General features: G+C 48.4%; 1 protein-coding gene across 3 annotated transcripts in view; it reads right to left on the minus strand.

Annotated features, from left to right (window-relative positions):
* Positions 1-22,306, minus strand: part of AMN1 (antagonist of mitotic exit network 1 homolog) — a 69,279-nt gene that overhangs the window by 23,472 nt on the left and 23,501 nt on the right. For all 3 annotated transcript variants that reach the window (XM_074983786.1, XM_074983785.1, XM_074983787.1), the window contains exon 3: positions 7,130-7,274. In XM_074983786.1, coding sequence (XP_074839887.1) covers positions 7,130-7,274 — 145 coding nt within the window. The remainder of the gene's footprint in view (positions 1-7,129; positions 7,275-22,306) is intronic.

Here is a 22,306-nt window from a genome sequence, read left to right on the forward strand (position 1 = left end):
CGCGTTCCCCAAGCCTCAGCAGCAGGGACAGGGCAGCCACAGCGCTTCCCCCACCACCCTCCCCGAGCCCTGGAGAAGCGGCAGGGATGGGGCAGCCACCCATGCTCCCCCAAGCCCCAGAAAGGTGAAAGTAGGCTAACCAGTGGGCTCCCTGCTCTCTGGCCAGCAGCTGTGCCTGTGCAGCTGCTCGCAGAAAATACACGACAATTAGTCCCTTTTTAAAAATAAGTAGGGATGCCTTTTCGGCACCCCAAATACGGGCTGTCCCACCAAAACCGGGACAGACAGTCACCTTAACGATTAAGGTTCGCACCTCTCCTGAGTTAACATAAAGAGTCTGAGACAGAGCATGTCTCTAGCTAAGGGTGAGTTTTCAGGATTTCCAGTAATTACACAGACAACACTTTGAGCAGCACTTATGGTTTGCTTATTTTAGCAGCACCATGGTAGTAAAGCAGCACTTAACACACGCAAACTGCAGATGCTTAATACCGTTAATGTCTGGTTACAGACAGAGATTTTACTTAATGTTATAACAACTAATACAAGTTACTGAACTAACTGCACTTATGGTTCAAACTTGTGCTATACAAGCAGGGTGCAATACTCACTGACTCTAGAAGCCAAGGCCTGCTGGCTTCTTTGGGTGAGGAAGGTGTTATTGCAGTGAGTAGAATGTAAGTTGAGTTAACCCTCCTTTATGGCAGCGAGACTTGGACCCTGTATGCCCACCAGGAAAAGAGGCTGAACGTCTTCCACTTGCGCTGCCTCAGGCGCATCCTTGGAATATCACGGAAAGACAGAGTGACCAACACCGCCGTCCTCGAGCAAGCTGGAATCCCAACCATGCACACCCTCCTCAGGCAGCGTCGGCTCCGCTAGGTTGGCCACGTCCACAGGATGAATGATGGAAGGATTCCAAAAGACATCCTGTATGGTGAGCTAGCCTCTGGCAAAAGACCTCCCGGATGCCCCCAGTCGCACTACAAAGATGCCTGCAACAGAGACCTCAGAGAGGTAGACAACGAGCTGGACAACTGGGAAGAACTAGCAGACGACTGCGGCAGATGGAGGCAGGGCTACACAAGGGCCTTCAGAAGGGCGAGATGAGGATCAGACAGCTAGCAGAGGAGAAGCGAGCGCACAGAAAGCACACTAAGGACTTGCCAGACACCCACCACTTCTGCAAGAGATGCAGCAAGGACTGTCACTCTCGTGTGGGTCTTCATAGTCACAGTAGACGCTGTAAATGAAGTCCTCAATTGAAACTATAAAGGGCGCGATCCATAGTCTATGCAGACTGAAGGATGCCTACTACTAGAATTTAAGTTAAAGAGTGGAAAAACAAAGGGCTGTTCTACGAATAGTGGGAGCAAAGATAACAGAGATAATGAGAGACAGAGAGAGAGAGAGAGCCTTAAGGAGGTGAATACACCTCAATGTCTAGCACCTGCTCCCCATGCAGCGAAGGGTTCTTATATCCATTTTATCTCATAGTGCTGAAATACTGATACTACATTAAGCTCTGATTTCACAGAATCTCCAACAATACCTCAAGTTTTCTGATGACCTCAACATGTTTTCTATGGTCAGTTTTTCAAGACCAATTTCTGATAAAAAGGTCAGGGGAAAAACACCATTAGGTGACTGTAAGGGAGTGAGAGGAAGGCCAGGCAGGGCAGGGATTAAACAGAGCCTGTTTGCCCAATTAGCCCCACACTGATTCACCTATAGCCAGTGTCAGGCCCGGAAGCAGCATAAAGGAGACAAGCTAGCCCTGTTCAGGGCTGACCAGCCAAGAGGCAGGAGCTGGCTTTGACATTTGCAGGGCCTGAGCCAGAGTTGCCACCGGGTCGGCCACCAGAGCACAGAGCCTCTGAACCCTTCCCAGGCAAAAGGGGTAGAATCCCAGAGAACACCTCCACTTTGGGGGAAACTAGACTTTTGGGACCATGCCCCAAACTAATACTAGAGCCTCTAGGGTGTGGGCTGAAGACTTACACTTCAAGTCTCTAGGCTTCGCAAGAGGCTTAGCCAGTAGGCCACCCTGCCATCAGTGGGAACTGCGCACAGTGACCTTTATGCGAATCCAATTGAGACCATCACACCTTTGCTGTCAGGGGAAGGTGGGGAAAGCTTGAACACCATTTGGTGCCAAAAGTGAAGCAGAAAGCAAACATTTACGTTCATGACTTAACATTACTATGCTGACCTTAGTATTTCTTATAAACAGGGTGGAAGAAAAACATTTTGCAAAAAGCCCATGATGCCATATTTCACTGGCAGGCTGCTTGCCTTACTGCTGACAGGAAAGATAAGAATGGTAGGCCTTCCTGGGTCTATGTTAGCTATACTATAATGGCTTCTTGATATATGGATACAGTAAAATTCCTTTAATCTGGCACGTCCAGTACCGGACAGGTGCCGGATTACCAAATTTTCCAGACTACTGAACGTAACCATAACCCTTATGCCCTAATTCAAACCCCCCATCACGACTCACCTCCCCCACGCCCAGCTGCAGCTCACCATTCCTGAACATCCTCAGCTTCTTCTCTACCCACAGCTCCTGCAGCTTCTGCATTCCCTACACTCCTGCAGCTTCCCCACCCCCGTGCGTCTCCAGCTTCACCTCCCCCGCACACCCAGGCTCCAACCCCCACACGCCCCAGCTCAATTCCACATGCTGGCCCCCCTGCAGCTTTAACCGACCCCAGGCTTAGCCCCTGTACCCCTTCCAAGGCCCCAACCCACCACCCAAGCCCCCCCCCCCGACTTACACGAATTTCGACGTACACATGTGTCAGGGATGCCGGACCATCAGGATTTCCGGACCATCAGAGGCCAGATTAAAGGAATTTTACTGTACGTTAAAACAAAGCCCTAACCAAACTACCATAATCAAACTACAATTAAGATAGCAAAGGCTACAACACTGATGCAATTAAATCAAATAATCCTGGGGAAGCTAAGGACATGTCTACACTCAGAAGTTGCACTGGTTAGCAAATTCAGTCACTTAACCCAATGCAATTTCTGCATTCAACTCTCTTATATTGGTTTAAAACTGGTCATGCTGGTTTAACTTATTAGTAAAAGAATCAAATTACCATACAGTCTCTTTTATTTTTTGCAGGTGAACAAAAGTCCCAACATGCCTTGTGTTTATAAGTCTTTGCATTCAAACTGAACCTAAACTGAACTTTACTGGCAACCACAATGCAGCAGCTGGGTACTTTTTAATGATCAATAAGATAATGATCTATCCAGAGATGTTTTTAGCTTATCAGAAATTACTCCAACAGACTATTTTTGTCATAATGACTTGGCTACAGATATTTTTGAAATTCATAAAATAACAAATGGTTGAACTCTTTAGTTTATCAAGTGTACAAAGGAGATATTATGGAAAGAGCTTCAGAGCCAATAAGTAATTTTCTTTGTCTTTTTCTGTTACTACACACTAAAGGGATGCCTGATACCATACATGGATGTTGTAACGGACAAGCTGGTGTAATTGAGAAGGGATACTTACAAGATGCTTTGAACAGGGCTAAGAACTGGTGAACCATTAGCACCCATCAATACCGAATGCTTCTTCCCAAGTAGAATAATAGGTTTTCTATCAAAAGGGCCTTTCACTTTTCCACCAAAGCGATGTCTACACTGCAGAATTTTCTGGAATAACTTATTTCTACTTTCTGAAGCAGAAATAAGTTATTCCTGATCGGAGTGTCCACACTGCAAGAGCGTTTCTAAACTGAGCGTTCACATTACAGAGCCCTATTCAGAAATAAGAGGAATGCATTTTGGGTATGTATCTCACCATGCCTGGCCTCGCTAGGCATTGCAGTATGTCAACAGGAAACACATGATATCCTGGGAATCAGGAAGTTGTCCCATGAGCCCCTTCTCTTCCTGAATCTCCCCCCAAAGTTTCCTGTTCCTTTCTGGGCCATTTCAAGGAGCTACAGGCAGTCCAGCTCGCCTGTGTGTGCAAAGAAGCAGATGTGCATCCTGCATTACAAGAACAAGATGTGGCAGCAGAGCAATCACTGCTCTTTAATGTGACGCAGCAGGTGATGGTAGGACTGTGATTGGATGATAGAGTACAGGTATCCAAGGGGGTCTTGAGTGCTGATGTGGGGAGTACCTGGTATCATATCCAGCTGTTCACAGTACGTGCAGGCAAAGTGCTTAGGGTGAAAAAGGCATGACTGCAAAAAAAAAGCATAAAAAGCCCCAGAAAAGCAGACAGACCACCCTGCTGTGGTTGAATTATCCCATAGAATAAAGAAGTAAAAAAAATGGAACCAATGCAGGGCCAGTGTTTGATTGCTTTGAGCTGAAGAAGGGGGAACACTCATAAGGAGTTTTTAAAGTACCGCAGACCACAGGGGATGGGGGAAGGGGAGCCCCTGGCTTGCAGAGGGAGAGATCAGTGCCTGGCTGGGGGATGAGGGAGCGTGGTGGAGACACCAGTGCCTGGCTGGTGGAAGGGGGAGGGAGCTGGAGAGATCAGCGCATGGGTGGGGGCAGGTGGGGGGCCGGGGGAGATCAGTGCCTGGCTGGGGGAAGGGAGGCAAGAAATGGGAGAGAGCTGGGGAAGAGATGCACTGAGCTGGACCTGCCACTGCTGTCAGAGCCCAAACTGGGGAGAGGGGCTTGCTCAGCACTGCACTCTTAGGTTGTGGGGAGCAAAGGCAGGGAAGTGGCCTGTGAGCTGGAGGCAGGGGTGGAGCTCCTCCAGAGAAGAGGAAAGTTGGACAGTGGAAAAGATTAGTGAGGTGCTTTCCCACAGTTTCAGATGCAGACTGAGGCATCGTTAATACTTTGAAGATTTCAGCTCTTCCGTGTGCTTCTGCCAATCCCTTGCTCTGTGTAGGCTCACTGAAGGCCCTCAGCAAAGCCTTCCAACATCACAGGTGAAGAAAACAGAACGTGCCAAACTGCAGATGGAAGACACGTTTTGTGGGCGCACTTTGGAATTTTTGTGCAGATAAGGGAAAGGGAACACGGGGAACCCTTAACCACCAGGGTTCTTTTGCGGGGGATGGGAGCACCAATTCCAGGAGACTGGAATGGGAAAGCTGAGACAGCCCTTGCCAGTACCCACTGGTGAAACCCTTCCCATTCAAATGGTTTAAAAGCTGTAGAGAACGAAAGCTAGAAGCCCTGCTTAGGGAGGAAAGGACCCTTGGTGGGGGGGGGGGGGCACTTTGCTTTGGTTTATACCTCCCAGAATTGGAAAGAAGTAAAATACTGAAGAAATTACAGAGCAATATAATGATTTGAGGGTGCGTTTTGAAAGGTGCCCTAAATCAGCAGTTCTCATCCTGCAGCCCAGTACCACAGGATGCAGCACCACCAGCATGGCAGGCATTAGATTCACTGGGACCCAGGGCAGAAAGCTGAGGTCCTCTTCAAGAACGACACCTGGGGCCCCAAACCCTACTACCCAGAGCAAAAGCCAAAGCCCGGGCAGCGTAGCTTTGAGAGGTGCCCTGTTGCATGGAGACTCAGGGAGTAGCATGGAGCTGGCAGGGAGCCCTCATTGCCACCCTGCTGAGCCCCAGACCAGGGATGGAGTTCCACACACCATGCTGGCGGGAGCCTCACGGAGTCCCAGACTGGGGCTGGAGTTCTGCGTGCGGGGCCAGTGGTGAGCCCCACTGCTGCCCTGCAGAGCCCCGGCCTGGGCTGAAGTTCCACGTCCCCCACCGAGACTCAGACCAGAGCTGGAGTTCCATGCATGGGCCAGCAGGGAGACCCACTGCTGCTCCACAGTGCCCTTGACTGCGGCTGGAGTTCCACACATGGGTTGGCAAGGAGCCTCTCTGCCGCTTCGGGGAACTCCAGACGGGGGCTGGAAGTTGGTGTGCAGGGCCAGAAGAGAATCCTGCTGCAGCCGAGGGTGCTGGGACCAGCAGAACTGGCTCCTGAGCCAAGTGCCAGAGCCCAACAAGCTGCCCTACAAGCGTTGCGAGAAGGAACCTTGGGACACCTGGGAAACAGGTAGAAGCAGGGCTGCCTAGAGTGGATACTCATCTCAGCATGATGGGATGCCTCCCAGGAGGCCAATTAAGTCATAATTAGCGCTGCTTTGTACACACTGATTCAACTGCAGAATTGAAAGAGAGGGAATCTGCAGAAGTCATTAATTTAGGTGGAGTTATTTTTCAGAGTTAAATTCCATTACTCCTGAATAACAGGCTCAGCTGTGTGAATGAAAGGGGTTTTTACTGAAAGAAAAACCCAGTGTAGACAAGCCCCCAACAGGGCTTTTGGAACTTATGCAGAAACTAATCTAAGGAGAAGGGGGCTAGCATACCCTGTCTAAGCATGTGGCTGGGGCTACATCTACAGGACAGTCCTATTTTGAAATAAGATATTTCTTACTAACCATTCCTAAATACCATATTTCTTATATAACCATTCCGAAATATCTTGTTTTGAAACTACACAACCACACACAGAATGCATTTTGAAATAGCACCTAGCTATTTCTTAATAATATTTCCAGCTCCACAGCACTATTTTGAAATAGTGCCAATTTCACCTAGCCACGTTAGCAAAATTTTTAACTATTAAAGATGGTCAGAAAACAGAATTTTAATTCTGCAGGAAATTGACATTTCAAAATATGTTGAAATTTTGAACTTTACAGCAAAAACAAAAAACACTGACTCATTTTTATAATGTCAAGCCAATATAAATATGAAAAAAAGAAAGTTTAAACAAAACAAAAAAGTCAAAATTAAACATTTTGATGTTATCCATATAAAACTTAGTCAAAACAGTCCAGTGCTTTCCAACAGAAAAATCTGTTGAAATCAACATTTTTCTGCAAAAAGTTTGCACTGCTACAAAACTGCATTTTCTGATGGACATATTCCACTATTTTTTTTACAAGTTCTACTATGAATTTATTTTTGTCCAAGCAACATAAAATTAAACTAATTTCCTGAGGAATGCATTGTCTCTGTGTGATGCTGATTAAAATAACTGACTTCATCCATGTGTGTATTTCATATTGTATTTACTCTACTTTCACAATTTAACTCCCATTCTCCCGTTTGAAAGAAAGAAAAGGGATGGTAGATTTAAATGATCTGCACAGGAAACATACCTTCTGATGTGATGGCTAATCTGTTTTCTCTACAAGAATTTAAGTTAATTTTTTTCAGTTGCTTGCAATTACAAAGTTGCAGCAGGGCATTATCTGAAATATCACAGTCTCTAAGATCTAGTGTCTCCACTGCTGGATGCAGCACCTGTAATGCAAAAACAGTAATGCCATTAAATTACACATGGTAATACCATAATTATGCATATTTAATCTGTGATTATTGCATTATAAATTACATATAACTTTAAATTTTATTTTCTTTTAAAAAGTGCCAGGCTAACAGCCCAGAGGATGAAATCCTCTCTCTATAAGAAGTACACACTCCCTGAAATGACAAGCTACCTTCTTGAGCTAGAGAGCAGTCCAGTTTCTATACATGAACAGTCCTTATCCTTCCAGTAAGAAATTAATCTTACCACACACAAAAGCCCATTATAGCCTTATCACACATCTGGAAAAGAAAGGTTACTCACCGTAGTAACGGTGGTTCTTCGAGATGTGTCCCCGTGGGTGCTCCACATTAGGTGTCGGGCTCGCCCGGCGCCGCAGATCGGATCTTCCAAGCAGTTTCTGCTGGACCGCACATGCGCCGGTGCACGCCGCTCCCTTGCGCGCTCCTGGCCACGTGCGTGATCCGGTCCCCGCCAGTTCCTTGACCAACCGCCTCGGATGCTCCTGCAAAACACTAAACAGAGATCCAAAGCGGGGAGGATGGGCGGGTAGTGGAGCACCCATGGGGACACATCTCGAAGAACCACCGTTACTATGGTGAGTAACCTTTCTTTCTTCTTCGAGTGTCCCCGTGGGTGCTCCACATTAGGTGACTACCCAGCAGTAACCCAAGATAGGAGGTGGGTAATCGGATCATGTACAGCTTGTCCCCGAGAGGACCGCTGTCGAGAGCTGGGTATCCTCTTGGAATACCCTGTGAAGGGCGTAGTGCTTGGCGAAGGTGTCATAGGATGACCAGGTCGCCGCTCTGCAAATGTCTTTGAGCGCAACGCCCTTGAAAAAGGCTGTTGATGCCACCACCGCCCTAGTGGAATGAGCCCTGGGCGTGGCCAGTAAAGGAGTCTTTTTGAGTTCGTAGCACATTTTTATGCAGGATACGATGTGCTTCGAGATTCTCCGCGAAGGGAGACCTTCTCCTTTCGATTTGGGAGCGAGAGAGACTAGAAGACTATCCGTTTTCCGGTAGGACTTGGTCCTGTCTATATAGAAGGCTAGCGCCCTCCTCACAGCCAGGAGGTGTAAGTGCGCCTCTTTGTTAGAGTTATGAGGCTTTGGATAAAACGAGGGTAAAACAATAGGTTCGTTAATATGAAACTCAGAAGAAACTTTAGGAACAAAGGCTGGATGCAGCCGTATGGTTACCGCCTCCTTGGAAAATACTGTGCAGGGTGGCGTTGTCATAACTGCCGCAAGCTCGCTCACCCTGCGAGCTGACGTGATTGCGAGCAGGAAGGTTGTCTTTATCGTAAGGAGGCAGAGGGAAACTGTGGCTAAAGGCTCGAACGGTGGTCCCATTAGCGCATTAAGCACCAGGTCCAAGTTCCACGAAGGTGGAAGCGGTTTCCGAGGGGGGTATAGGTTTACCAACCCTTTGAGGAACCTGGTAACCATGGGATGGGCGAACACCGTGTGCCCTTCCTCTTCGTGTCTGAACACCGAAATGGCGGCAAGGTGGACCTTTAACGAGGATAGTGAGAGTCCTCCTCTCTTGAGGTCCAGTAAATACTCTAATATTACAGGTATAGGCACTGAACGGGGGGCTAGCTGTTTGGTAGAACACCATGCCGTGAAGCGAGTCCATTTCTGCTTGTAGGTCTTCCTGGTGGAAGTCCTCCTGCTACTTTCTAGGACTTGTTGTACTTCCTCCGTACATGTGCTCTCTAGGGAGCTGAGCCATGGATTAACCACGCTTGTAGTCGCAGGCCTTGGGGGTGCGGATGCACTATGGACCCCTGGGCTTGCGTGAGCAGATCCAGCGCCACCGGAAGGGGCATCGGTGGACGGTCCGACATGCGCAGGAGTAGGGGGAACCATTGCTGTCGATCCCACATTGGGACTATTGGGATCATTCGGGCTCCTTCCCTCCTGGCTTTCTGCAAGACTTTGTGGATCAGCACTGTGGGAGGAAAAGCGTAAAGCAGGGGGCCCCTCCAGGAGATCGCGAATGCTTCCCTCAGGGACCCCCATCCCAGTCCTGCCCTGGAGCAGAATTGTGGGCACTTCTTGTTGCGTTGAGTGGCAAACAGGTCTATCTGGGGAAAGCCCCATGCTTGGAAAATCGGTCGTAGCAGATCGGGACGGATCTGCCACTCGTGCGTGAGTGCGAAACGCCTGCTCAGCTGGTCTGCCTTCACATTGTGAGCGCCTGGTAAGTACGAGGCTTTCAAGGTTATATTGTTGGCGATGCACCAGTTCCACAACCAGACTGCTTCCGCACATAAGGCACGGGACCGAGCTCCTCCTTGCCAATTTATATAAAACATGGTGGAGGTATTGTCTGTACTGATCCCAACTACTTTGCATTGTATATTGGCTCGAAAGTGTCTGCAGGCGTTGAACACTGCTCTGAGCTCCAGTATATTTATGTGCAGTGACTGTTCCATGGAGGACCACAGTCCTTGCGTCACCTCTTCACCCATGTGTGCTCCCCACCCTATGTGGGAGGCATCTGTAGTAAGAAAAACCGATATTTGTGGTTGGTGGAAGGGTACCCCTGTTAGCATGTTCTTGGGGTTTACCCACCATCGCAGGGATTTGCGCACCTCTGTCGTGGGCGACACCACCCTGTGAACGGTGTGTGCTTCCGGTTTGTATACGCTCGCCAGCCAGTGCTGCATGCTGCGCATGTGTAACCTGGCGTTCTGTACTATGAACGTCACTGCTGCCATGTGGCCCAGCAGCTGTAAGCACGTCAGAACCGGCACCGTAGGGCTGAAGGTGATGACTTGCACGAGGGAGCCAATGGCCCAAAAGCGTGTCTCTGGTAGATACACTCTCGCTGTAATAGAATTTATGCATGCCACTATGAACTCTATGTCCTGTGTGGGGTCTATCTTTGATTTTGCCAGATTGATAACCAGGCCGAGCGAAGAGAACGTGCCTGCTGTGACGCGTATCATGCGTAGTACCTCTTCCTTCGAGGCCAGATACGGGAATATAAATACCCCGTCTGTGCAGGTAGGCTGACACCACTGCCAAGGTCTTGGTGAAGACTCTGGGGGCTGAGGAGAGGCCAAACGATAGGACCTTGTATTGAAAATGTTCTTTGCCTACCATGAACCGGAGGAATCGTCGGTGAGCCGGATGGATAGTTATGTGAAAATACGCGTCTTGTAAGTCGAGGGCTGCGAACCAATCTCCATCGTCCAGTGCCGTAAGGATGGAGGCGACTGTGATCATCCAAAAGCGTTGCTTGCGCAGGTACTGGTTGAGGCCTCGAAGATCTAAGATGGGCCTCCAGCCTCCTGTCTTTTTCTCCGTGAGGAAGTACCTCGAGTAGAACCCTTTCCCTTGCGGTTGCTCCGGCACTCTTTCCACTGCCCCTATGAGCATGAGATGGTCTACCTCCTGCTTGAGCCTCGCTACGTGGAAGGCCTCCTGGAGGTGGGGCCTGGGTGGAGGTCGTGGCGGTGGGAGCGACTGGAAGGGGATGGCGTACCCCGTGGCTATGATCTCCAGCACCCATTTGTCTGTGGTGATCCTTTGCCACTGGTCGTAGAATGGTCGGAGGCGATGGTGGAATAACAGCTTCGGATGACCTTGTGCGATGGTAGTGATGGCGCAGCCCTGGATCTGTGTGTCAAACTTGTGGCCTTTGGCCCTGCCCCGAGGACGCACGGCTCTGTTGGGAATGTCGCCTGGAAGTTCTGTACCGCTGGTGCTGTTGATGTCACCCTTGCTCGTAACCCCTGTGGTACTGGGGACGCTGTGGCTGGTACTGGTACCATCTTTGTTGAGGGTAGTACTTTTTCTTTCTGTATGGAGGGGTGTAAATCCCTAGGGTCCTAAGTGTGGCTCTTGAATCTTTACTGCAATGAAGGACCGGGTCAGTTGATTCAGCAAACAGCTTCTGCGTGTCGAAGGGAAGATCGACGATCTTTGCCTGCAGATCCCTCGGTATATCTGAAGTCTGGAGCCAGGACTCCCATCGCATCGCCACTGCTGTAGCTGTGGAGCGTGCTGCTGTGTCTGCAACATCCAGGGCGATCTGAACTCCCGTCCTCGAGGCCGCGTAGCCTTCTTGCACGATGGCCTTGAGCACCGGTTTCTTGTCCTCTGGAAGCGAGTCCATGAGGGAGGTTAACCTAATGTAGTTGTCGAAATTGTGGTTCGCTAGATGCGCTGCGTAATTTGCCATTCGCAACAGTAGTGTGGAGGAGGAGTAGACCTTTCTGCCGAACAGCTCTAGCTTCTTGGCATCTTTGTCTGTTCCCCCTGTCTTGAATTGAGATGTCTTTGATCTTTGTTGCGACGACTCGACCACCAAGGAATTTGGTTGTGGGTGGCTGAACAGGAACTCCATGCCCTTCACCGGCACAAAGTATTTCTTGTCCGCTCTCTTCTGGACAGGCGGAATAGTCGCAGGGGTCTGCCATATCGTAGTGGCGGACTCCAAGATTGCTTCGTCAAGCGGTATTGCTATTTTGGAGGAGGTCGGAGGTCTCAGATTTTTGAGGAGCTTATGGTGTTTCTCTTGCACCTCTGCTGTCTGGATGCCTTGTGTGAAGGCCACCCTCTTAAACAGCTCTTGAAACTGTTTGAGATTGTCTGGAGGATGGACGTCCCCCGGGGCCGTAGCCTCGTCCGGGGAGGAGAGCGAGGAACCACTAGGATACGCCTCTCTGGACCCTTCCGGTTCCTGTTGGTGATGGTACATCCGCTCGCTGGAAGCTTGCGAGGGAAAATCTCGGGGTTCCATAACCAGTTCCCCCTGAGATACTTGAGTCTCTGTCCCCGTTCGTGATTGCCCTCGGGGATACGGGACCGTCTGTGGGGATCTTTCCCTGGTAGAATGCCGGTGGTGTCTATGCCCTGCGTGATAGGGACGACCATGGCAGTATGGGCACTGTTCTTGGGAAGGTGACCTGGACCACTCCCTTGGTGCGTACCCCCTGCGTCTGGGGGAGTGAGATCATCGAGAGACATGGGACACTGGAGAGAGCGATTTGTGATAGTACTCCAGCGGCTCAAACCCCAAAAAGGGTGAGGGTGGTCCCAGCCAGGGCGAGGCTGGTTGTAAAAATGGAGATGGGGGCTCCGGGTAGGCTAGGGGGGACCCCTGCCTTCTAGTTGGAGTCCGCAGCATGAGCGGAGGACTGAGAGAAAGCAACTCTGCAGCCCTGTCTGGAGAGGGGCTGCGGTGCCTTGTTTTCTGTGCAGCCTTCCCCCTCCCTTGAGGGGGTGGCTCCGCCCCCTGACATGCAGGGGATTTCGGCCCCGTCTGCGCCGCGCTCGGCACGCTCTTGGGCAGTGCTGTGCGGGCGGTGTCCTCCAGTGCCTGCAGGCTGCGTGCCTGCGCGCTCTGCACTGCCGGTTCCCTGGGGTTCGGTGCCGCTGCCTGCAATGCCGCCGGTACCGGCGCTTGTTTAGCCGCCGCCCTGCCTGCAGTGCGGGGCAGCTGCTTGATCATCGGAGGCTGAGCCGCCTCCACGTGGCTCTCCGTGCCGCCGCCTATGAGCTGTTGCTGCGGCCGGGGGCTGTGCGCTCCTCCCGTCCTGCTCGCTGTTGCTGCCGGCAGGGATCGGGTTGGGGAGACTTTCCTCCGTTTTTGCGCTGATGGGGTGAGGGAGGCAGCTTTCCTTTTATGGGCCCTGGAGGGTCCCTCCTGCTGCGGCCGCTCCGGCACGTCTGGCTGGAGGGCCTTGTCGAATAGCAGCATTTTAAGCCACATCTCCCTGTCCTTCCTTGCTCTGGCTGTTAATTTTGCACAGAAGGAGCATTTCTGCGTGACATGGGACTCCCCAAGGCACCTTATACAGTGACTGTGCCCATCAGACACTGGCATTGCCTCTCGGCAAGACTCACATTTCTTGAATCCTGAAGAGGACATTGTTGGTGAGTCTTTTAGTTGTTAATGGGGTACTTAGCACCTTCTCTGTGCTGTTTTCCCCCTCTCGGATAGCCTGCCACAGCAGGAGGGCTAATGGCCCTAGGCTCCTGGCCTCCGGTGCTCCGCTTGTTACTAGGACTGGACTGAATTCCGTCCCACTTGTTGTTTCTTGTTTTTTTTTTTTGAAAATAACAACTGGCTAACTTAACAATAGACTAAGAACTTGAAAACTTTAAAGAAAACAGCTAAAAACCATTGAATACGCTAACTTGGCCGTAGCCTAGTCGGATTCCGTCTGCAGCCGACGGCGGTTAAGAGGAACTGGCAGGGACCGGATCGCGCACATGGCCAGGAGCGCGCAAGGGAGCGGAGCGCACCAGCGCATGTGCGGTCCGGCAGGAACTGCTTGGAAGATCCGATCTGCGGCGCCGGGCGAGCCCGACACCTAATGTGGAGCACCCACGGGGACACTCGAAGAAGAACAAACAGCTACCAAGGTTCCATTCCTCTGCTCCCAAACACATTGGCTGGGGCCACACCAGCAAGTGACCTTGAAAGGGGTAATCCTGATCCATCACTTCAAAGGGAGCTGCTTCAAAACGAAGCGACTACACATGAAACGTGGATTGATGTTGCAGTCCACAACATCGAAGAGATCCCCCCCGTCCTTTTGAAACGGAGCAGCTACACAGCCCAGAGCCTCCTTTTGAAATAAAGGGGCAGGAAATGGTGAGGGAAGGGTCAAATGCCCGGCAAGCCCTTCCTTCAGCACAGGCCAGCCACCCTCTTATATTCCCGTATCTGGACGACTGCCTACTCAAAGGGGCCTCGAAGGAAGAGGTACTACGCATGATACGCTCCCTCACAGACTCCCCGAAATCCCCTGCACCTTGCACACGCTGAGGAGTCAGGCTGCTTGCTGCATACAACCTCCACCACAGCACCATCAGAACCTGGCTCTGCTCCAATGCTGCAGCCCAGCATGGACCCGCAGCACTTCACAAATGGGGACATCCTGAACATCATGGCCAGCCCAATGGCCATCCTGGCAGCGTAGCACTTCAGGCTCTGTGCTGCCTGCCCCATGGCCAGCCTCCTACAGGCCCCCCCATGGTGCATTGGGAGCACCCCCTTCCCCAGCCCTCCTATTGTCTCTGGCAGTACCACACCAGCGGGGAATGGGGGGACAACATCGTCCTGGAGGAGTGGGATGACGAGCAGTGATGCCACAATTTCAGGATGACCTGGGCCACCTTCATGGAGCTGTGCCAGTGGCTGGCACCAGCACTTCGTCACCAGGACACCCACATGTGGCCTGCACTCCCCCTGGAGAAAAGGGTAGTCATCGCCGTGCGGAAGCTGGCCCCCCCCGGACAGCAACTGCTCGGCAGGCCTCCATTTCTGGGTGGGAAAGGCCATTGTTGGGGTTGTCCTAGAGGTAAGGCAGCCTATGCCATGCACCCATGGCAGGGCCCAGAGAGGGAGTCCCAGGGAGGTGATCCCCCCGCATGCCGCCACACACTCACGGGCACCCTTGCCCTCCACTCCATGCAGGTCATCAATGCCATCAACCGGATCTTCCTGTGCCAGCTCCTCCGCTTGGGGGATGTAGACACTGCTGTGGCCGGGTTCCAGCAGCTGGGATTCCCCAACTGTATCGGCTCATTGGACAGCATCCATGTCACCATCCGGACCCCACCACACAGCCACAGATGGTACATAAATCAGAAGGGTACCACTCCATCACCCTCCAGGCCCTTGTAGATGTCCAAGGATGGTTTACAGACACTTGTGTGGGCTGGCTGGGCCAGGCTCAAGATGCCCACATCCTGCGGAACTCATGGCTCAGGTTCAAGATGGCCGAGGGCACCTACGTCCCCTCAAAGGAGCTGCCGGTGGGGGATACGACCATGCCCCCTTGCATTGTTAGCGACGTGGCTTACCCCCTCCAGGCCTGGCTAATGCACCCGTACACGGGACACACAAATGAGAGCCAGGACCACTACAACACCTGGCTCAACCAAGCCAGGAACGCAGAGGAACAGGCATTCGGGCATCTGAAGGTGCACTTCAGGTGCCCGCTGACATGACTGGAGGTGGGCTTCCCCAGCATATGTGTGGTTGTGGGCGCCTGCTGTGCGCTCCACAACCTCATGGACAGCAAGCAGGAGCTTTTTGTGGCACACTGGGTAGCCAACACTATGTCGTGGTATGACCAGCCAGGTGCAGTCCCATACTGCCAGGCTCACCGAAATGGGGTACACATGCAGGAGGCACATGTGGGAGGTCTTCACCCAGGGGCCACCGTGACCTGGCCTTGGCCTGCCCCACGCAATGCCCCCCCTGCAGGTCCACCCCCACCTCCACCCCACCAGCACCCCCCGCATGCACGCATGTACCTCACCAACCCCACCCAATGCACGACACAGACTGTTCAATAAAGTTAACTGTTAATTCTTCAAAACCCAATGAGTCTCTAACCATTTACAGCCATTAAGTCCCCTTTTCTAACACAGGCCAATAAAATCTCAGATTACTTGGCCCCATGTAATCCATCTGATCTTGGTGTCTTAGACCAGGTCTACACAAGGCATTAGAGTTGACTGTAGATAAGTAATTCTAGCTACACTATGCAGCACTTCATTAGGCAAATTCCCTCCCGTGGAAACTTAAAATGTTTTAAACTTCGAAGTGTCAGTTTGCATCTAGCTGTGGCTCACCTGCCGGTACTTTGAAGTGCCCAGAGTACTTTGAAGTCCCTTTACTCAAAATTTTGGGAGTTTGAAAACTTCGAAGTTGCCGCGGGGGAGAATAGACAATCCCTAAGCCAGGGAAGAGCAAACTTTTTAGGTTGCACCCCCTTTGCAGCCCTGCAATTAGCCAGGGAACTACAGGAAGAGATGCAGAGCAGGGGGGTATGCCAAAAGCAGGTGGGATGCTCAGGAAGGGTGTTGCTGGGAGGCTCCAGGGGAGTGCCCCAAAGCGGGAGGAGTGTTTAGGGGGAGGATCCCAGGAAAGGCCTCAAGAGGGCACCTCATTAAGCCAGGAAGTCGCTGGCTTCTCTCGCTGCTTGTCTCACAGCCTCTGTGCCTCCTCTTCCTCCGTGTGGGGTGGGGTGGGCAAGCTGCTTGGCTGTCCAGGTGGGGGTGCATGCTGGCCTGGGGGCTCAGGTGCTGGGCGAGTGGCAGCTCCTCCCAGGGCAGAAGGGTGGGCAGGGAAGTGCTGTGGGGCTGGGCTGGCTGCGGTGCCACGGGAGGAGCCTGAGCACTGGGACACTCCACATCCCCAGCCAGCTTGCCCCCCACCCCCAGCTGTCGGAACCAGCCACCTCAGCCCAGCAGCGGGGCAGGCATCACAGGTGCGCACACCTCCTCCCCCTCCTTGGCCACAGCAGCGGGGGGCAGGGGAGCTTTCCCTTGGCCACACAATGGAAGCTGTGCAGGGGGGAGCTGATCACACTGCACCCCCCCTTATAAAATGTCATGGCCTCCCACCTTGTGTACTCCTGGCCTAAGCAATCTTTTACATAACTCATATTAAAATTTTGTATCATTAAGATTTCTGAATCATACTTAAAGAATCTCTCTCCTTTCCATCTCCAACTGCCTCCTTTCCTCTTTGGTTGCATTATTTATTTTGCTCCTTGAAACAAAAGCTATAACTTTGCACTACAACTATAACTTTTTCCCAGAAATCTTTAGTGCACTACAGGTACAGACATGTATTGACATATTTTTGGAAAAGTGATAAATACAGGAGGCATTCTAATCCACATAAGAAATAATGAAAACTATAAAATCATTGTGGATTATTTCTGCAGACATTTCTGCATGTAAAGCATGTTTAAATTTGATGAAATAATGTCAGTATATCCAAAATCATGACTTGTCTTTGACCATTAATTTTCCTTCAAAAATAACTATGTCTGCGACCAGAGACGAAACAGCCAAAAAAGAATGGCATGACATTTTCAGCAAGCTGCTAATTCTGTAACAATACAGTAGATAATAAAAATTATCAAGATTTTAAGAGGAAAAACTATAAAACTCAAAAAGATTTGAAAGAAAACAAATACTCAACGAATATTAAATTATCTTCATTAATAAAGAACTCTTCCTAGTCACCAACTTTTAATTTCCTTTTATTTTTTGTCTTCTTCTCGGATTTACTAGATAATATTTATTCAATATCAGTGTGCTCAACACTATAAATGAGGCAGGGATCATTTTTTTCCCATCTGGGAGTTTATGGTCTAAGCTAAACAGAAATAGTTTGGACACATAATACATTAGATAAGAGTTCACTCCTGAGGAAATGCAGATTTTTAATTTTGTAAAGCAGCACTAAAAGGCTTCACAGAAGCGAATTGTAAAGGTGGGACTGAGGGAAGAGACTGGCATAGATGAAATGGTATGCTGTTCCAAGCCTATGTAACAACTTGGAAGAACAGATTACATCAAGGGAAGAACACAGCGCCGGTAGTGTTAGCCAATCATGAGGAAGAGCGGAAGAGAAGAGATGGAACAGAAAAATATACAGAAGTCAAAACTGTAAGGCCTGAAATGCATGGACAAGAAATCTAATCCTGATGTAAAAGATGAGAAGAAGCTAATGAAGGATTTGAATAGGGAGAAGGATAACAATATGGTAGAACTGGGCATGGGAGAAGATGCTGAGCAGCATTACTTTGGATGGACTGTTGGGGACCAATGTAATCAGCAGAAAGTGGGGGGGAGGGCAGGAGTGAAGACAAAAGATGATTGAGTTCTGGGCCAAAAATTTAGACACAGAAACAGAAAAGAGAGAACAGATCACTGAAATGTTGCAAATGAAAAAAAGGTAGGCTTTTGTGACCTCCTGATTGTGGGGGAAGAAGAAAATGAGAGGAGTCAAATATAAGCTATACCTGTCTCTGGGTAAGGGGGAAAACAGTGGAATTGTCAGAGAGAGAAAGATATAAGATGACAAACAGAGGATAGAGGGAGTCATCGTGGGAATCTGAACTGGCATTTGGATATTCAGGAAGATATGCACCATCAAATATGCAACACTCCACAGACAGGGAAAGGTAGATTCAGAAGTTGTCACATTGAGAGTTATTGTGCACTGCGTGTGACAAAGAACATGGGACCAAAGACAGAAACCTGGGGACCTTAACGAAGTAGGAGAGGAAAGAAAACTGACGAAGGAAGAGAACAGGAGTACTGAAAACATAAAAGCTGTGTCTACACTAGCTCCTTCCCTTTGGAAGGGGCGTGGTAATGAGTGAGGTTGGAAGATGCTAATGAGGCACTGCCATAAATATTCAGTGCCTCATTAGCATAATGGCAGCCACAGTGGTTCAAAAGTGCCACTTTCAAATCACATGCTGCCCATGGAGATGGGGGCCTTTCAAAAGGACCTCCCAGTATTTGAAAGCCCCTTATTCCTAACACCAGATAGGAATATGGGGCTTTTGAAGACTCAGGGGTCCTTTTGAAAGGCCCCCGTCTCCAGGGGCAGCATGTGATTCGAAAGCGGCACTTTCCAATCACTGGGGTGCCATTATGCTAATGAGGCACTGCATGTTCATGGCTGCACCTCATTAGCATCTTCCGACCTTACCATGCCACTTCTGAAAGGAAGGGGCTAGCGTAGACAGCTAAGGAGAAAAGAGATTCCAAGAGAAGGTAGTGATAAACTATGGAAAGCAGCTTACAGATGAGAACAGAAAAGAGCCTAAGGAGAAAACAATACTCTTGTTCAAAAATGTGAGGATTATAAACAAAAAAAAAGAAGGTGCTTGAGCTTTTGTAAATGTGTTTCCCTTACACGTATGCATAGATCACATATGAAAAAATATGCCAAGCCCTTGTGATGCTTAGAAATGTTTGCTCACTGAAACAAATGACCATTGCATGGCTCAAAGCAACTCAGTAAGCTTGTTAAAAGAAACTGAATGTATACAATTCACTCAATTTATTTTTCTCACTTTTTATTTATTACAATTCAAGAAATGTAGTGTGTTCAATGTGAAGTTTTGCTTGTTTAGTTTTCAGAACAATTCTGATGTGCTGCTCCCACCTCACAGTTTCATTATTCTGACTTTTGGAAACTGGTAGTATTTGCCTGCTACGAGTCACATATCAAAGCAAGAATGAACTGGGAGTTGTTCATTCCTCCTACTTCACCAAGGTCAACTTTTAGTTATATACAATTTTTATAGCTCCCTTCCAGACTGAGATGACATAAATGGATACAAATGTCAACACATCTGAACTTATAACTGAGGCAAGTCATTATTAAAATTCCTCCTGGAACACTGATCGGCATTAATGAGCAACTGGGATGATAGGGGTTTGAACCCAAGAACTTCTTGTCCTCACCTCAACATAACCTTTCAAAGGACACAAGGATAATAGAATTTTATACTAACTCGTAGACCTAACACTCACATAAGATTATAGGAATTTCAAGATTTTCCTCAGATCTTTTCATTATTTAAATACCAGCTGGTGGAAGCCCATTTTGGCAACTACTTCTCTCATAGCGCTTTCCCTCTGCTACCAGAAGACACAGAATCGTGGATCCATCAGCTGTTCAATCTGCTGATCCTGCATGTATTGAGAAAGAAGCATTCTGTGCAGCAGCCTCAGCAAACAGGCACAATACACTACTCTTCACAGGGCTTTTCTGCAAAAAGGTTTAAAAAAATGCTGCCTGGCTATTAGGTTATGGGGTTTTCAACTGTGATTAACTTGCATGTTAAATACTTATTTATGTAAATTGGACAAATTCATTAGAAACTGATAGCAACATAAAATGAAAAGCGCTACTGCTTCGGAATCCCTTCAAAAATTCCACAACATCTTATACACAGATGTGTACAATGGACAAGAGGATTCCCCCAGATTAAACTGATCCAAAACAGGATGATATAGAAGTCAACTAGAAAACTTTTTCATTGCCTTGTGGCCATATTCTTGGTTATTATGCAGGGTTGTAAGCATTTATAGTCCTTTACAGACAGATAAACTCCTTCAGTCCAAGTTGGCATGCAGTGCCCTAACTAGCTAGTTTTGCGCCTAAGGCAAGAACATAAAATTGCAAACCCCTTATGTTTATATATTCATAGTAGTTCTTCCACAGAAAAAGGGAAAATAAATACATATTTTTATAATATAATCTGTACGTATAATTTATATATTAACACATATAATTATAAAATATCACCATGTCAGGTACCATTAGGTATTTATTTATAATTGTACTTTGTGCGATAAGGCAAAGTCATCAATAATTGTGTTGAAATTAATATTATTCGCTACTTCATATTCTGTTGATAACCATGAATGCTCGAGGGTAGTTCTAAATTTTAGTTTACTAAAACTTCTTTCTCAAAAAGCCTTAGTCAATGGCAAGCAGAGAAACACTCGCAGGGCGATTTCCAAATTTGGATAAGATGTGGCCAGATTATATTCATGAATTAACTGTAGAAGGCCCAAACTAGTTGCAGATTAAACGTTTGGCAACAGCATTAATGCCTGATGTTTAAAACTCTGAATCTTTGATGAAATTTCCGAGGCATTCAAATCACTGTCATCTTTAAAATTCAAATCTACTGAAAATAGTTATCTTGCAAATTTGAAACATATGTTCAAGGGATGGCAACATTCACTTGACAATGCAATAAACTCATAACGGAGTTAACTTTCTCTCACTTCAATTCTTAAACTTAAATACAATAGCCTTTACATGGCTCAAACTCCTGGTTAAAATAGTATTCCTGAAAAATGGAAACATATGTTTAAGGGACAGCCACATTGACGCTACCATGAATCTCATAAATGAAACATCTTTTTAGAAATCGGACAAAACCTTTGTTGCAAAGCATATTATTTTACTATACCAGTTTGAAGAAGATGCACCCCTAAGGAACTGGTGCCCAGAAGGAGCAGTTGAAGCTGACTGTCTGTGGCACAGGCATGGGCACTGATGAGGCATGAGCAAAGATAGCTTAGTAGCTGTCTTAAAATAATTAATTTTCTACATTATTTTTCTGAACCCCCTCTGATGAGGTTCAGTGAGGACAACTGCAGAGTCCTACACCGAGGATGGGGGAATCCCAAGCACTGCTACAGACTGGGGACCAACTGGCTAAGCAGCAGTTCTGCAGAAAAAGACCTGTGGATAACAGTGGATGAGACACTGGAGATAAGCTGACAGTGTACCCTTGTAGCCAAGAAAGCTAATGGCATACTGGGTTGCATTAGTAAGAGCACTGCCAGCAGATCGAGCAAAGTGATTATTCCCCTCTGTTCAATACTTGTGACACCACATCTGGCACATTACATCCAGTGTAGGGCTCCATATTACAGAAAGGATGTAGACACATAGAAGACAGCCCAGACAAGGGTGACAAAAATGAGGAAGGGTATGGAGCGCATGGCTTATGAGAAGAGACTGAGGGAATTGAGTTTATTTAGTCTGCAGAAGAGTGAGGGGAGGGGGCTTAATAGCAGCTTTCAACTACCTGAAGGGGGCTTCCACAGAGGGAACTAGGCTATGCTCATTGGTGACAGATGACAGAACAAGGAGCCACGGTCTCAAGTTACAGTGGGGGAAGATGTATTTCACTAGTAGGGCACTGAAGCACTGAAATGGGTTACCTGTAGAGGTGGTAGAAGATCCATCCTCAGAGGTTTTGTAAGTCCAGGTTGGACAAAGCCCTGTTTGGGACCATTTAGTTGAGGGTGGTCCTGTTTTTGAACAGGGGTTTGGACTATATGACTGCAGCTTCTCCGAGCCTTGAGAATTGCTCCAATGTGACTTGAGGGACTTTTCAACCTTTCTCCCAACCCTAATCTTCCATGATTCTATGATTACATGTTAAATAATGATTTTTAAAACTATATTTTGCATTAGGAATCATATTTTTAAAAATGATTCCCAGAAAAGTATGCACTGTGATGAATTAAAAAAAACCAAAACGGCTCATGTCTTTCAACCTACAGACCTATCACCAAGAGCGTTAAGTGTCGCACATGTTTTGGAGACAAAGGTGTCTCTCTTTTTCATAAGTTACAATATAAAGTTGTTGACAGACCTTAGGACATCAGAAGTATTTCTTTAAAATA

This window comes from Carettochelys insculpta, chromosome 1, assembly GCF_033958435.1.
Source record: "Carettochelys insculpta isolate YL-2023 chromosome 1, ASM3395843v1, whole genome shotgun sequence".
Taxonomy (NCBI): domain Eukaryota; kingdom Metazoa; phylum Chordata; order Testudines; family Carettochelyidae; genus Carettochelys; species Carettochelys insculpta.